The sequence below is a fragment of the Apis mellifera genome, linkage group LG1 (genome assembly GCF_003254395.2).
Source record: "Apis mellifera strain DH4 linkage group LG1, Amel_HAv3.1, whole genome shotgun sequence".
Lineage (NCBI taxonomy): Eukaryota > Metazoa > Arthropoda > Insecta > Hymenoptera > Apidae > Apis > Apis mellifera.
The window spans coordinates 18,558,197-18,570,767 of NC_037638.1; the positions used below are offsets into that span (position 1 = coordinate 18,558,197).

Below are 12,571 nucleotides of genomic sequence, written 5' to 3' on the forward strand. Positions count from 1 at the left end.
TTATCTCTTTATGTTTTATATTCTCCTAATACATAGTCGAAATTTCAGCAATGTATTTGCTAAATTTTTCGATTTTGTTACGGGAGAATATAATCATAAAGAAGGTGGCATGAGTAATTTTTCCAAGATTTCCCAAATTCATAATTTTGTGCCATTATCAGAAATTTTCGCTTGTATTTTGCCATTTTGTATTAGAAATATATAATCTTATTGGAGGTATCACGCGGAATTATTACTTACCTTTTTTTACTTACCTTTACGTGTATTTACGTTCCATTTTCAGAACCTATATTTTTTTTTTTTTTCAACAGTTTACTTAATTCTAAGTTAGTTTAATAAATATGGTATTTTACTTACCCTTTACATTGTGTCTTCTATTTTTCAAAGTATCGAATATATCTTTATTTTTTTTATTATATAACAATAGAATGAAAAAGATGTTCTTGAATTAATTATATTTTTTTTGTAACAATTAAAATTTTTATAATGCCTTGTTATGTAATGTTAATGGCAGCAGATGAAAATAAATCTGAAAAAAATATATAAAGATATATAAAAAATATATCAAATAAAAACTATGAAAATAATGAAAAGTTAAAATCTTGTCTTTTTTTTAAGGAAATCAAAAAAATTGAAATACATCAAAAATATAATAGATATTGAGAAATGAGCCACTTACTTGCATGTGATAGTTTCACTATCCTGTAGTATTCCGATTGTCCATGGATCATAGATTAATAATCGCTATTGCAAATGAATCACAATTGTAATAAGTTTTATACGTGAGACAATTGACTATCTCTATTTATTTTTACAATTTTCCATTTTCTAATATTATTATCTTATATTAATGAATTATTATTACATGCGATATAAGTATAATAATATACTTTACATTATACTTCATATAATATAGTCATTATACGAAATAATACATAAACGAAGAAATACATTGAACGATAGGTTTATACCTGGTTTGTTTAAATATTATTTTTCCATGTTACAATCGAGATATGTTCTTTATTATTTATAACATGAGAGATGTGATAATTATCACATCTCTCCATTATAAATATCATCATCCGTTGATCCTGGTATCCCAGAACACACGTCAAATCCTATTATATTGCTATTATAAGTTAACATCGTTGTTTAGGCAAAAAGAACAGAGATGTATAAGGATTATCTGGATGGAGCAAGTAGAAGTGATTAATCCAAGAACAATTGTGTCAGATTTTGAATGCTATGCTACTTCTTTGCATATCATATTCTCCTAGTAAAAAATCAAAAATTTTAATCAGAATCTTTGAAAAATCGAATTTTACGAAAAATTTTTCCAAGATTTTCATAATTCAAAATGTTCTGCCATTGACAGAAATTTTCTAAATTAGCAAAAAGAGAAGAAGAGAATTTAATACTGGACCACTCTCAGTATTAACACAATCTGTAAAAAATAATACACAAGTCTTAATTAATTGTAGAAATAATAAAAAATTATTAGGAAGAGTAAAAGCATTTGATAGGCATTGCAATATGGTTTTAGAAAATGTAAAAGAAATGTGGACTGAACTTCCACGTACTGGAAAAGGGAAAAAAAAGGTAATTAATATATCATTATAAGAATTAAAAATATAATATAATTAAAGATATAAATTAAAAATATAAATAAATAATTTTTGACTAGGCAAAACCAGTAAACAAGGATAGATTTATTTCTAAGATGTTCCTAAGAGGTGATTCTGTAATTTTAGTTCTACGGAATCCATTAGCAACAGCATCAGGAAAATAATTTTACAAATAAATTCACTTTAAAATTCTACTGTAACTTATTACTTATAATTATTTACTATAAATGAAAAATAAAAATTTCAAATAAATTTCTTAATAAATTTAAATTATAAATGTATAATTTTTGTATCAACATTTACATCTTGAATCTAATAAAATATGTTCTTTTTTTATATTAAAAATATTAAAATAAAATAAAATTAAGCAAGATATGATATTTATTTGTAATGAATTATACATAAAATCATTAATCTTTTTCAGCAATTGCAGTAAGATGCTTATAATTTCTTGTTCTGTTAAAGTTCTGAAATACAAAATATAAAACATATATTAGTTATTTATGATGATTATATAAATAAAATAAAAATAATAAGACTATGATATATTTACCGAAATTTAGGATTATCTTTTGATACACACCAACTTCTATTTCTGTTGGTAAATCTACTGATAAAACAGTAGATAAACATGTAATTGCTAACTGTATTGTTTCATCATGATCATAATTTTGTTTTTTCTTTAATTTTTTCTCAAGATAAGAATTAGCTTCAGTTTGTTTAGCACCAACAGAAATAGCTCTATACCACAATAATATCCAGCAGGATCAGCTTTATAAACACAAGGACCTTTTTCTTTATCATATGAAATGAGCATCATAGAGCATCCAAGAGGCCGCATCTCTGCATTTTGTGTATAAACTTGACTGATATCCGCAATACGTTTGCATAATGCATCTACAGGAATTTCATATTCATATTTATATTTAAATGAGCAGCTTCGTATCTTGCACGTTGAACTTGAGATCTGCTATCAGCTAAAATATACAATATAAAAATACATTTAAAAAAAAAATATTTTATATACTTTTTTATATTAATTATTATTGTAATTTCTTTTTTGAAGTTTTACCTATCATGCTTGTTACAAGGCAACCAATATGTTCAGTAAGTTGAAAAATATGAGTAACACTAGAAGCATCAAGTAATTTATCCTATAAATAAATATTTTTAAATTACAAAAGAATAATAGTAATAATATTAACAAAAATTGTTAGAAACAAATTAATAGAGGTATCTTACAGGCACTTTCTTTTGTGTCGCAAAAACGGCGGTATCGACACCTTTCACCGCAACAGATGTTAAACCACCTTGATTTATTGCTTTAAATGCATATTCTGTAAAATATTTATTAATTACATTCAAAAAGGTTCAAAATTGCAGGTCACGCATGTTATGATTTTTGCTTAGAAAATATAAGAGTTAATAGTTTAAAATATATTAATAATATTAAATTAATTATTTTATTATAAAATATTTTCATAAATCTTACCTACTTGGTAAAGCCGTCCTTCTGGTGAAAAATTGTAATATGTCTATCAAAACCAGCACTACTACCTCGCGCCATATTTGCAAATAATGTTAATGGTCGTATTTAAAAGTTGTAGGTAACTTTTCGAAAGTCAAATCATGCAAGCCATATATTAAGGTAGTTTACATTAAATATTAAACTTATTTATTAAAAAATTAAATTAAAATCAATATATAAATCGATTTTTAAGAACTTTTTACAATTACTTATGAATTATATTTATATATAAATATATTTTTTTTTTATAAAAATTTATATAAAATTGTATTTAATTCAAAAAAAAATTTTAATATTATTAATTTAATTTTAAATAATAATTAATTTTAAATAGATTTTGAAAATATTCATCTCTATCAAAAATATTTATATTTTTAAAAGTATATATAATTAAATTTTTTATAAATTTTTAAAAAACCTTTTATATTAAAAAAATAATTTAAACTGAATTTTTTTATTGGCAATATATAATTTATACATGTTGTCAATAAACAAATAAATATATATATGTGTGTGTGTGTATATATAATATTCACATACGTTTTATTATAAATAATTTCTAAAATATTTTTAATATTTAAATTTGTTTTGATTAACATCGAATTTAATGAGTTTATACATGTAATACGTAATATATGATACACATTGATATATACAATCATTGAACATTAGATTTCATAAGCAATGTTATCATAAATTACTTCTTAAATTACTCATGATAGAAATTTTCCAGTACACTAGTAAAGTAAGCGACACTTCTTAGCAAAAACAAATGTCTACATCAACAGGTAAAAATATTTTAATTGAAAAAAATTTTTTAACAAAATATTTATAAAAGATAATCAATTATTCAATTAAATATATATTATTGATCATATAATATTTTTAAATAAATTTTAAAATTTAAAGCATAACGTCAGTCATATGATTTTCTACGAGTTTTTTTTTTATTTCTATACAGTAGATTTTGTAATATTAATTATAATTTTTACAGTCATTTTTACGTTATATTTATCATACGATCAAAATGAAATCGAAGCTCGCGTGATTATATATTATTTATAATTATGATTTAAAATGAAATTATACATAATATAATTCAAATTTATATCACGATTTATAGTATTTCAAAATTGTAAGTAATTATATATATATATATATTATTAAAACAATATTTTTATATAATATTTTGATTATTTAAAAATTATTTTTAATATTTTAATAAAATAAACTTTAATACAATTTTATTAAATAAATTATTTTATAATTTAGTGCATTAATATAATATAAAAAAAAATTTTTCTTGAATTTTTTATATTTATATTAATTTTCAGATGACAAAACCAGCCTAAAAAATGGCGAAGAATTAAAAGAAAAATTTGATCCTACTGGTTAGAATTTTCGTTTCTATGAAGAAATTACTTCAAATTTAGTTCTATGTTTCATCTATTAGATCAATATTTTATAGAACATCAACATATTCGATACAATCCTTTAAAGGGAGAATGGGTATTAGTATCACCACATCGAATGAAACGACCATGGGGAGGACAAATTGAATCAAATGTAGAAGAAGATCTTCCAGATTATGACCCTAATAATCCACTTTGTCCAGGCAATATTAGAGCTAGTGGACAGGTAATATTCTTGATAATTTTTTTGTGTTTTATATTTTATTAAGTTGAAAAATAATTAATAAAAAGTAATAAAATAATAATAAAAAGAAAGAAATTATATATCTTTTATTTTAATATTAAATTGTTGTTTTCTAGATAACTCCAATATATGAAAATACATATTCATTTATTAATGACTTTCCTGCATTATTGGAATCAGTTCCCAGTCCATCAAAATCAGAAGATGAATTATTTCAAATGGATGCTGCTAGAGGTATTTGTAAAGTAATGTGTTTTCATCCAAAATCAAATGTAACAATAGCACTTATGAAAATTTCTGAAATTAAAGAAGTCATTAAAAGGTATATTGAATATATTTATTCTATAATATTAGAATAATTATATTTACAATAAATATTTAATAAATATTTAAATTAGATGGATTTTTGAAATGCTTGAGTTGGGAGAAAAATGGACTTGGGTACAAATTATTTGAAAATCGTGGTGCTTTAATGGGATGTAGCAATGCTCATCCTCATTGTCAAATTTGGGCTAGCTCTTTTTTACCAAATGAAGCTAAAATAAAGGATAGATTTCTCAGTGATTATTATAATCGCAATAAGAAACCACTTCTTATAGATTATGTGCAAAAAGAGCTTTTTAAAAAGGTAAAAAATACTAATAGAATTTTAAATTTAAGTCTTTAAAATATTTTAATTAAAATTTAAATAATTTATATTATAGGAACGCATTGTATTAGATAATAGAGATTGGGTAGTTTTAGTAACCAATTTTGTATATTACTGATTTAAACTTAACCATCATAATTTAATTTATATTTAATATAAGTAATGAAAAAAATATTTTTTTTTATTCAATATTTAAATGAAATAAAAATTCATTTAAAAATAACTTCTAAGATCTAAACAATATGAAAAATATTTTTACTTTTATTACATTATTTGTAATAATAAAAATTTAATTTTATCTGTTACACTGTAAAGATTAAAAATTAATTAAAAGATGATTAATCATTTTATAAAATGTTGAATATTGAAAATTAGTAGTGACTCAATAGCATCATTTGCATCTTAGACGTGAAATTGAAAATGTAGTATATATATATATATATACACGTAAATTTAATACGTTGTAAAATATTTAAAAATAAACAGTATCCATAATTAATAGTAGAATACTAAATATTATAGAATAATTATTTCTATTTTATCATTTATATTTTCTAATCATTATTTCTTATGTATACATATATATCTATTATCATTAACCTTTCAAACATCCATCTTTTAATAAATATTAATATAACCTAATTAAATGCATCTTTGATAAAAAAGATTTAAATTCAATTTTTTTTTTTTTTAAGTTTTTTATAGTATAATAATAATATTCAATTCATTCAGTTTCGTTCATTCAGTTCATTTTAAAAACTTTATTCTACGAAAATGAATGAAAAAAAATTGATTGATGAAATTATTGAATTACGTGAATTGTTACGCACAAAGGAAGCTCAATTAGCTGCTCTAAGGCGCGAAAGACAAATTTTACAAGATTATGGTTTAAATAATGAAGAAATATTAAGATATAGTAGACAAATTTTTTTGCCAGAAATTGGCATTAAAGGTGTGTAACTTATTCATTAAATAATTAAAATATATTACTGAATGATACGAATAGTATAAATGATTTTCATTTTCAATACTTAATATTTTTTATTAAATATATATTTTTAATTCTATATATGAAAAATAAAAGTTTTATTCTTCAATTATAATATTTTTTGCATACTTATAGGTCAAATAAAATTAAAAAATAGTGCAATATTAATCGTAGGAGCAGGTGGACTTGGATGTCCTGCTGCATTATATTTAGCATCTGCTGGTGTTGGACATATTGGTATTATTGACTATGACGATATTGAGATTAATAATCTTCATAGACAATTACTATATACAGAATCAAATATTGGAATATCAAAAGTAAATGCTGCTGTAGAAACTCTTAATCGGTATTTGTAAACCAGTGTAATATGCATAAATTTTATGATTAATTAATAATGTTTAATTAAATATATCATCAATTTTAGTTTGAATAGTACCATTAAAGTAATTCCATACAAAATTCAACTAGATAGTAATAATGCTTTGGATATAATAAAGTGTTATGATGTAATATTAGATGCTACTGATAATGTAGCCACACGTTATTTATTGAATGATGCATGTGTTCTAAATAATAAACCTCTGGTATCTGGATCAGCATTAAAATTTGAAGGTCACTTATCTGTTTTTAATTATAATGGACCTTGCTATAGATGTATATTTCCTAAACCTCCTCCTCCAGAAACAGTAACAAATTGTGGGGATGGAGGTGTTTTTGGTCCAGGTATATGTGATTATTTTTATTATATTTTTTCATGAAAAAATATTCATTACTTGATTTAACTGCAGCCGTTGGCACAATTGGTATCCTACAAGCATTAGAAGCTCTGAAGATTGTACTCGATCTTCCGTGTATACTATCTGGTCGACTTCTATTATTTGATGGACTAGAAACGAAGTTTCGCAATATCAGTTTACGTGCTAAAAATGTAAACTGTGTCGTTTGCGGTGATCATCCAACTATACACAAATTAATTGATTATGAACAATTTTGTGGTGCAAAAGCAAATGATAAAAATCCAAACTTAAATTTATTAAAAAAGGAAGAAAGAATAAGTGTAGAAGAATATAACATAATGAAATTAGATACGAAAGCTCATATTTTAATCGATGTACGTTCAGCGGAAGAATTTGAAATTTGTCATTTAAAGAATTCTATAAATATACCATTGAATGATATTAATAATGATGAAAAAATAAATTTTATAAAAAATAAAATAGAAGAAATGCAAAAACAATATGATAAAACTACTTGTAAGTGTAAATTAATTTTAATATTAAATTATAAATAATTATAATTATACTAAATTTATATATTTTCGTTCTAGTATACGTTATATGTAGAAGGGGAAATGATTCACAAAAAGCTGTAATAAATCTTCAGACCATGTTCAAAGAAAGTAATTTAGAAATAAAAGATATTATTGGTGGCATTCATGCTTGGAGTAAAAAAATTGATTGTACAATTCCTATATATTAACTGTGTAAAATTTTAATTACTTATTTTTCATATCCATTGATTTTTATTCATATAATTAATGTATGTATAATTAAGTAATGTTCAATATTACACTTTTATAAATAATATATATGTGAATAACATATATATTTATAAAAATATATAATTATATATAAAATGTGAATTGATTTATTTAGAATATTTTTCTATTTCACAACTAGTTAAACTTGTTTCCGGATGTTTATAATGAAAATCTGATAAAGTTCTTAATTTTTCTGCTGCTCGTTCTGGTGTTAAATCTCTTTGGGCTTGTGCAAGAAGTTCATATCCAACCATATGTTTTTTTACAGTAGCTGAACGCAATAAAGGAGGTAAATAAATTCCGTGAAATGTCCAGTAAGGATAATCTTGTTTTACATATGGACCAGTTGGTGCACCTTTAAAACAGATTTAAATAAAATATAAAAATTAAAGATATCAAAAAAATTTTAAATAAATACATATAATAATTAAATATACCATGCCAACCCATAGAATAGGGAAATGAACAATGGAATAAATTATCATATTTAGTACATAAAATTTTCATAATAACAGCTAATGATTCTTGTTGACTTTCTGTTAAATCTTGCATTCTAGATATTTGTTTTTTGGGTAATACCATAGTTTCATAAGGCCATATTGCCCAAAATGGTACTAAAACTACCCAATCTCTATTATCTAATACAATGCGTTCCTATAATATAAATTATTTAAATTTTAATTAAAATATTTTAAAGACTTAAATTTAAAATTCTATTAGTATTTTTTACCTTTTTAAAAAGCTCTTTTTGCACATAATCTATAAGAAGTGGTTTCTTATTGCGATTATAATAATCACTGAGAAATCTATCCTTTATTTTAGCTTCATTTGGTAAAAAAGAGCTAGCCCAAATTTGACAATGAGGATGAGCATTGCTACATCCCATTAAAGCACCACGATTTTCAAATATTTGTACCCAAGTCCATTTTTCTCCCAACTCAAGCATTTCAAAAATCCATCTAATTTAAATATTTATTAAATATTTATTGTAAATATAATTATTCTAATATTATAGAATAAATATATTCAATATACCTTTTAATGACTTCTTTAATTTCAGAAATTTTCATAAGTGCTATTGTTACATTTGATTTTGGATGAAAACACATTACTTTACAAATACCTCTAGCAGCATCCATTTGAAATAATTCATCTTCTGATTTTGATGGACTGGGAACTGATTCCAATAATGCAGGAAAGTCATTAATAAATGAATATGTATTTTCATATATTGGAGTTATCTAGAAAACAACAAATTTAATATTAAAATAAAAGATATATAATTTCTTTCTTTTTATTATTATTTTATTACTTTTTATTAATTATTTTTCAACTTAATAAAATATAAAAACACAAAAAAATTATCAAGAATATTACCTGTCCACTAGCTCTAATATTGCCTGGACAAAGTGGATTATTAGGGTCATAATCTGGAAGATCTTCTTCTACATTTGATTCAATTTGTCCTCCCCATGGTCGTTTCATTCGATGTGGTGATACTAATACCCATTCTCCCTTTAAAGGATTGTATCGAATATGTTGATGTTCTATAAAATATTGATCTAATAGATGAAACATAGAACTAAATTTGAAGTAATTTCTTCATAAGAACGAAAATTCTAACCAGTAGGATCAAATTTTTCTTTTAATTCTTCGCCATTTTTTAGGCTGGTTTTGTCATCTGAAAATTAATATAAATATAAAAAATTCAAGAAAAATTTTTTTTTTATATTATATTAATGCACTAAATTATAAAATAATTTATTTAATAAAATTGTATTAAAGTTTATTTTATTAAAATATTAAAAATAATTTTTAAATAATCAAAATATTATATAAAAATATTTGTTTTAATAATATATATATATATATATATTACTTACAATTTTGAAATACTATAAATCGTGATATAAATTTGAATTATATTATGTATAATTTCATTTTAAATCATAATTATAAATAATATATAATCACGCGAGCTTCGATTTCATTTTGATCGTATGATAAATATAACGTAAAAATGACTGTAAAAATTATAATTAATATTACAAAATCTACTGTATAGAAAATAAAAAAAACTCGTAGAAAATCATATGACTGACGCTTATGCTTTAAATTTTTTAAAATTTATTTAAAAAATATTATATGATCAATAATATATATTTAATTGAATAATTGATTATCTTTTATAAATATTTTGTTAAAAAATTTTTTTCAATTAAAATATTTTTACCTGTTGATGTAGACATTTGTTTTTTGCTAAGAAGTGTCGCTTACTTTACTAGTGTACTGGAAAATTTCTATCAGTAGTAATTTAAGAAGTAATTTATGATAACATTGCTTATGAAATCTAATGTTCAATGTATGTATATATCAATGTGTATCATATATTACGTATTACATGTATAAACTCATTAAATTCGATGTTAATCAAAACAAATTTAAATATTAAAAAATATTTTAGAAATTATTTATAATAAAACGTATGTGAATAATTATATATACACACACACACATATATATATTTATTTGTTTATTGACAACATGTATAAATTATATATTGCCAATAAAAAAATTCAGTTTAAATTATTTTTTTTTTAATATAAAAAGGTTTTTTAAAAATTTATAAAAAATTTAATTATATATACTTTTAAAAATATAAATATTTTTGATAGAGATGAATATTTTCAAAATCTATTTAAAATTAATTATTATTTAAAATTTAAATTAATAATATTTAAAATTTTTTTTTTGAATTAAATACAATTTTATATAAATTTTTATATAAAAAAAAAATATATTTATATTATAAATATAATTCATAAGTAATTGTAAAAAGTTCTTTAAAAATCGATTTATATATTTGATTTTAATTTAATTTTTTTAATAAATAAGTTTAATATTTAATGTAAACTACCTTAATATATGGCTTGCATGATTTGACGTTTCGAAAAGTTACCTACAACTTTTAAATACGACCATTAACATTATTTGCAAATATGGCGCGAGGTAGTAGTGCTGGTTTTGATAGACATATTACAATTTTTTCACCAGAAGGACGGCTTTACCAAGTAGGTAAGATTTATGAAAATATTTTATAATAAAATAATTAATTTAATATTATTAATATATTTTAAACTATTAACTCTTATATTTTCTAAGCAAAAATCATAACATGGCGTGACCTGCAATTTTGAACCTTTTTGAATGTAATTAATAAATATTTTACAGAATATGCATTTAAAGCAATAAATCAAGGTGGTTTAACATCTGTTGCGGTGAAAGGTGTCGATACCGCCGTTTTTGCGACACAAAAGAAAGTGCCTGTAAGATAACCTCTATTAATTTGTTTCTAACAATTTTTTGTAATATTATTACTATTATTCTTTTGTAATTTAAAAATATTTATTTATAGGATAAATTACTTGATGCTTCTAGTGTTACTCATATTTTTCAACTTACTGAACATATTGGTTGCCTTGTAACAGGCATGATAGGTAAAACTTCAAAAAAGAAAATTACAATAATAATTAATAATAAAAAAGTATATAAAATATTTCTTTTTTAAATGTATTTTTATATTGTATATTTTAGCTGATAGCAGATCTCAAGTTCAACGTGCAAGATACGAAGCTGCTCATTTTAAATATAAATATGAATATGAAATTCCTGTAGATGCATTATGCAAACGTATTGCGGATATCAGTCAAGTTTATACACAAAATGCAGAGATGCGGCCTCTTGGATGCTCTATGATGCTCATTTCATATGATAAAGAAAAAGGTCCTTGTGTTTATAAAGCTGATCCTGCTGGATATTATTGTGGTTATAGAGCTATTTCTGTTGGTGCTAAACAAACTGAAGCTAATTCTTATCTTGAGAAAAAATTAAAGAAAAAACAAAATTATGATCATGATGAAACAATACAGTTAGCAATTACATGTTTATCTACTGTTTTATCAGTAGATTTTAAGCCAACAGAAATAGAAGTTGGTGTGGTATCAAAAGATAATCCTAAATTTCGGTAAATATATCATAGTCTTATTATTTTTATTTTATTTATATAATCATCATAAATAACTAATATATGTTTTATATTTTGTATTTCAGAACTTTAACAGAACAAGAAATTGATAAGCATCTTACTGCAATTGCTGAAAAAGATTAATGATTTTATGTATAATTCATTACAAATAAATATCATATCTTGCTTAATTTTATTTTATTTTAATATTTTTAATATAAAAAAAGAACATATTTTATTAGATTCAAGATGTAAATGTTGATACAAAAATTATACATTTATAATTTAAATTTATTAAGAAATTTATTTGAAATTTTTATTTTTCATTTATAGTAAATAATTATAAGTAATAAGTTACAGTAGAATTTTAAAGTGAATTTATTTGTAAAATTATTTTCCTGATGCTGTTGCTAATGGATTCCGTAGAACTAAAATTACAGAATCACCTCTTAGGAACATCTTAGAAATAAATCTATCCTTGTTTACTGGTTTTGCCTAGTCAAAAATTATTTATTTATATTTTTAATTTATATCTTTAATTTATATTATATTTTTAAT

General features: G+C 22.2%; 5 protein-coding genes and 1 pseudogene across 5 annotated transcripts; 4 read left to right on the forward strand and 2 right to left on the reverse strand.

The window, feature by feature from the left end:
* Positions 1-1,190: 1,190 nt before the first annotated feature.
* LOC113219413 (probable small nuclear ribonucleoprotein Sm D2) lies at positions 1,191-1,895 on the forward strand. The gene is made up of 3 exons (XM_026446313.1): positions 1,191-1,276; positions 1,392-1,599; positions 1,685-1,895. The coding sequence occupies exons 1-3, from the start codon at positions 1,191-1,193 to the stop codon at positions 1,787-1,789; spliced, it is 399 nt and encodes a 132-aa protein (XP_026302098.1). The 3' UTR covers positions 1,790-1,895.
* Positions 1,896-1,978: 83 nt separating this feature from the next.
* LOC113218758 lies at positions 1,979-3,207 on the reverse strand (annotated as a pseudogene).
* A 703-nt stretch (positions 3,208-3,910) lies between these two features.
* LOC113219414 (probable galactose-1-phosphate uridylyltransferase) lies at positions 3,911-5,576 on the forward strand. Its single transcript, XM_026446314.1, is given in 7 exon segments — positions 3,911-3,941; positions 4,488-4,544; positions 4,622-4,791; positions 4,926-5,131; positions 5,208-5,259; positions 5,261-5,437; positions 5,514-5,576. Coding segments are annotated over 7 exon segments (741 nt in total). The 5' UTR covers positions 3,911-3,925.
* A 498-nt stretch (positions 5,577-6,074) lies between these two features.
* LOC724496 (adenylyltransferase and sulfurtransferase MOCS3) lies at positions 6,075-8,003 on the forward strand. The gene is made up of 5 exons (XM_006571117.3): positions 6,075-6,410; positions 6,582-6,795; positions 6,874-7,172; positions 7,238-7,702; positions 7,777-8,003. Exons 1-5 carry the CDS (start codon positions 6,233-6,235, stop codon positions 7,926-7,928), a joined length of 1,308 nt encoding a protein of 435 aa, XP_006571180.1. The 5' UTR covers positions 6,075-6,232; the 3' UTR covers positions 7,929-8,003.
* A 65-nt stretch (positions 8,004-8,068) lies between these two features.
* Positions 8,069-10,380, reverse strand: LOC724540 (probable galactose-1-phosphate uridylyltransferase). Its single transcript, XM_026440538.1, has 7 exons — positions 10,223-10,380; positions 9,614-9,670; positions 9,367-9,536; positions 9,025-9,230; positions 8,720-8,948; positions 8,427-8,643; positions 8,069-8,344 (listed from the first exon to the last, which is right to left on the reverse strand). The coding sequence occupies exons 1-7, from the start codon at positions 10,236-10,238 to the stop codon at positions 8,097-8,099; spliced, it is 1,143 nt and encodes a 380-aa protein (XP_026296323.1). The 5' UTR covers positions 10,239-10,380; the 3' UTR covers positions 8,069-8,096.
* Positions 10,381-10,928: 548 nt separating this feature from the next.
* On the forward strand, positions 10,929-12,209 carry LOC113218757 (proteasome subunit alpha type-6-like). The gene is made up of 5 exons (XM_026440558.1): positions 10,929-11,064; positions 11,221-11,315; positions 11,405-11,486; positions 11,584-12,013; positions 12,100-12,209. The coding sequence occupies exons 1-5, from the start codon at positions 10,989-10,991 to the stop codon at positions 12,155-12,157; spliced, it is 741 nt and encodes a 246-aa protein (XP_026296343.1). The 5' UTR covers positions 10,929-10,988; the 3' UTR covers positions 12,158-12,209.
* The last annotated feature ends 362 nt before the right edge of the window (positions 12,210-12,571 follow it).

Coding starts and splice junctions, on each gene's coding strand:
- LOC724540 (XM_026440538.1), bottom strand. Junction 8,949..9,024: donor ATTAAAGAAGTCATTAAAAG/GTATATTGAATA, acceptor TATTTAAATTAG/ATGGATTTTTGAAATGCTTG. Junction 8,644..8,719: donor AAAAAGAGCTTTTTAAAAAG/GTAAAAAATACT, acceptor TTTATATTATAG/GAACGCATTGTATTAGATAA.
- LOC113218757 (XM_026440558.1), top strand. CDS start 10,989: ATGGCGCGAGGTAGTAGTGCTGGTTTTGATAGACATATTACAATTTTT. Junction 11,487..11,583: donor CCTTGTAACAGGCATGATAG/GTAAAACTTCAA, acceptor TGTATATTTTAG/CTGATAGCAGATCTCAAGTT. Junction 12,014..12,099: donor AAAGATAATCCTAAATTTCG/GTAAATATATCA, acceptor TTTGTATTTCAG/AACTTTAACAGAACAAGAAA.
- LOC724496 (XM_006571117.3), top strand. CDS start 6,233: ATGAATGAAAAAAAATTGATTGATGAAATTATTGAATTACGTGAATTG. Junction 6,411..6,581: donor GCCAGAAATTGGCATTAAAG/GTGTGTAACTTA, acceptor GCATACTTATAG/GTCAAATAAAATTAAAAAAT. Junction 7,703..7,776: donor ACAATATGATAAAACTACTT/GTAAGTGTAAAT, acceptor TTTTCGTTCTAG/TATACGTTATATGTAGAAGG.
- LOC113219413 (XM_026446313.1), top strand. CDS start 1,191: ATGGAGCAAGTAGAAGTGATTAATCCAAGAACAATTGTGTCAGATTTT. Junction 1,277..1,391: donor TTGCATATCATATTCTCCTA/GTAAAAAATCAA, acceptor TTTCTAAATTAG/CAAAAAGAGAAGAAGAGAAT. Junction 1,600..1,684: donor CTGGAAAAGGGAAAAAAAAG/GTAATTAATATA, acceptor ATTTTTGACTAG/GCAAAACCAGTAAACAAGGA.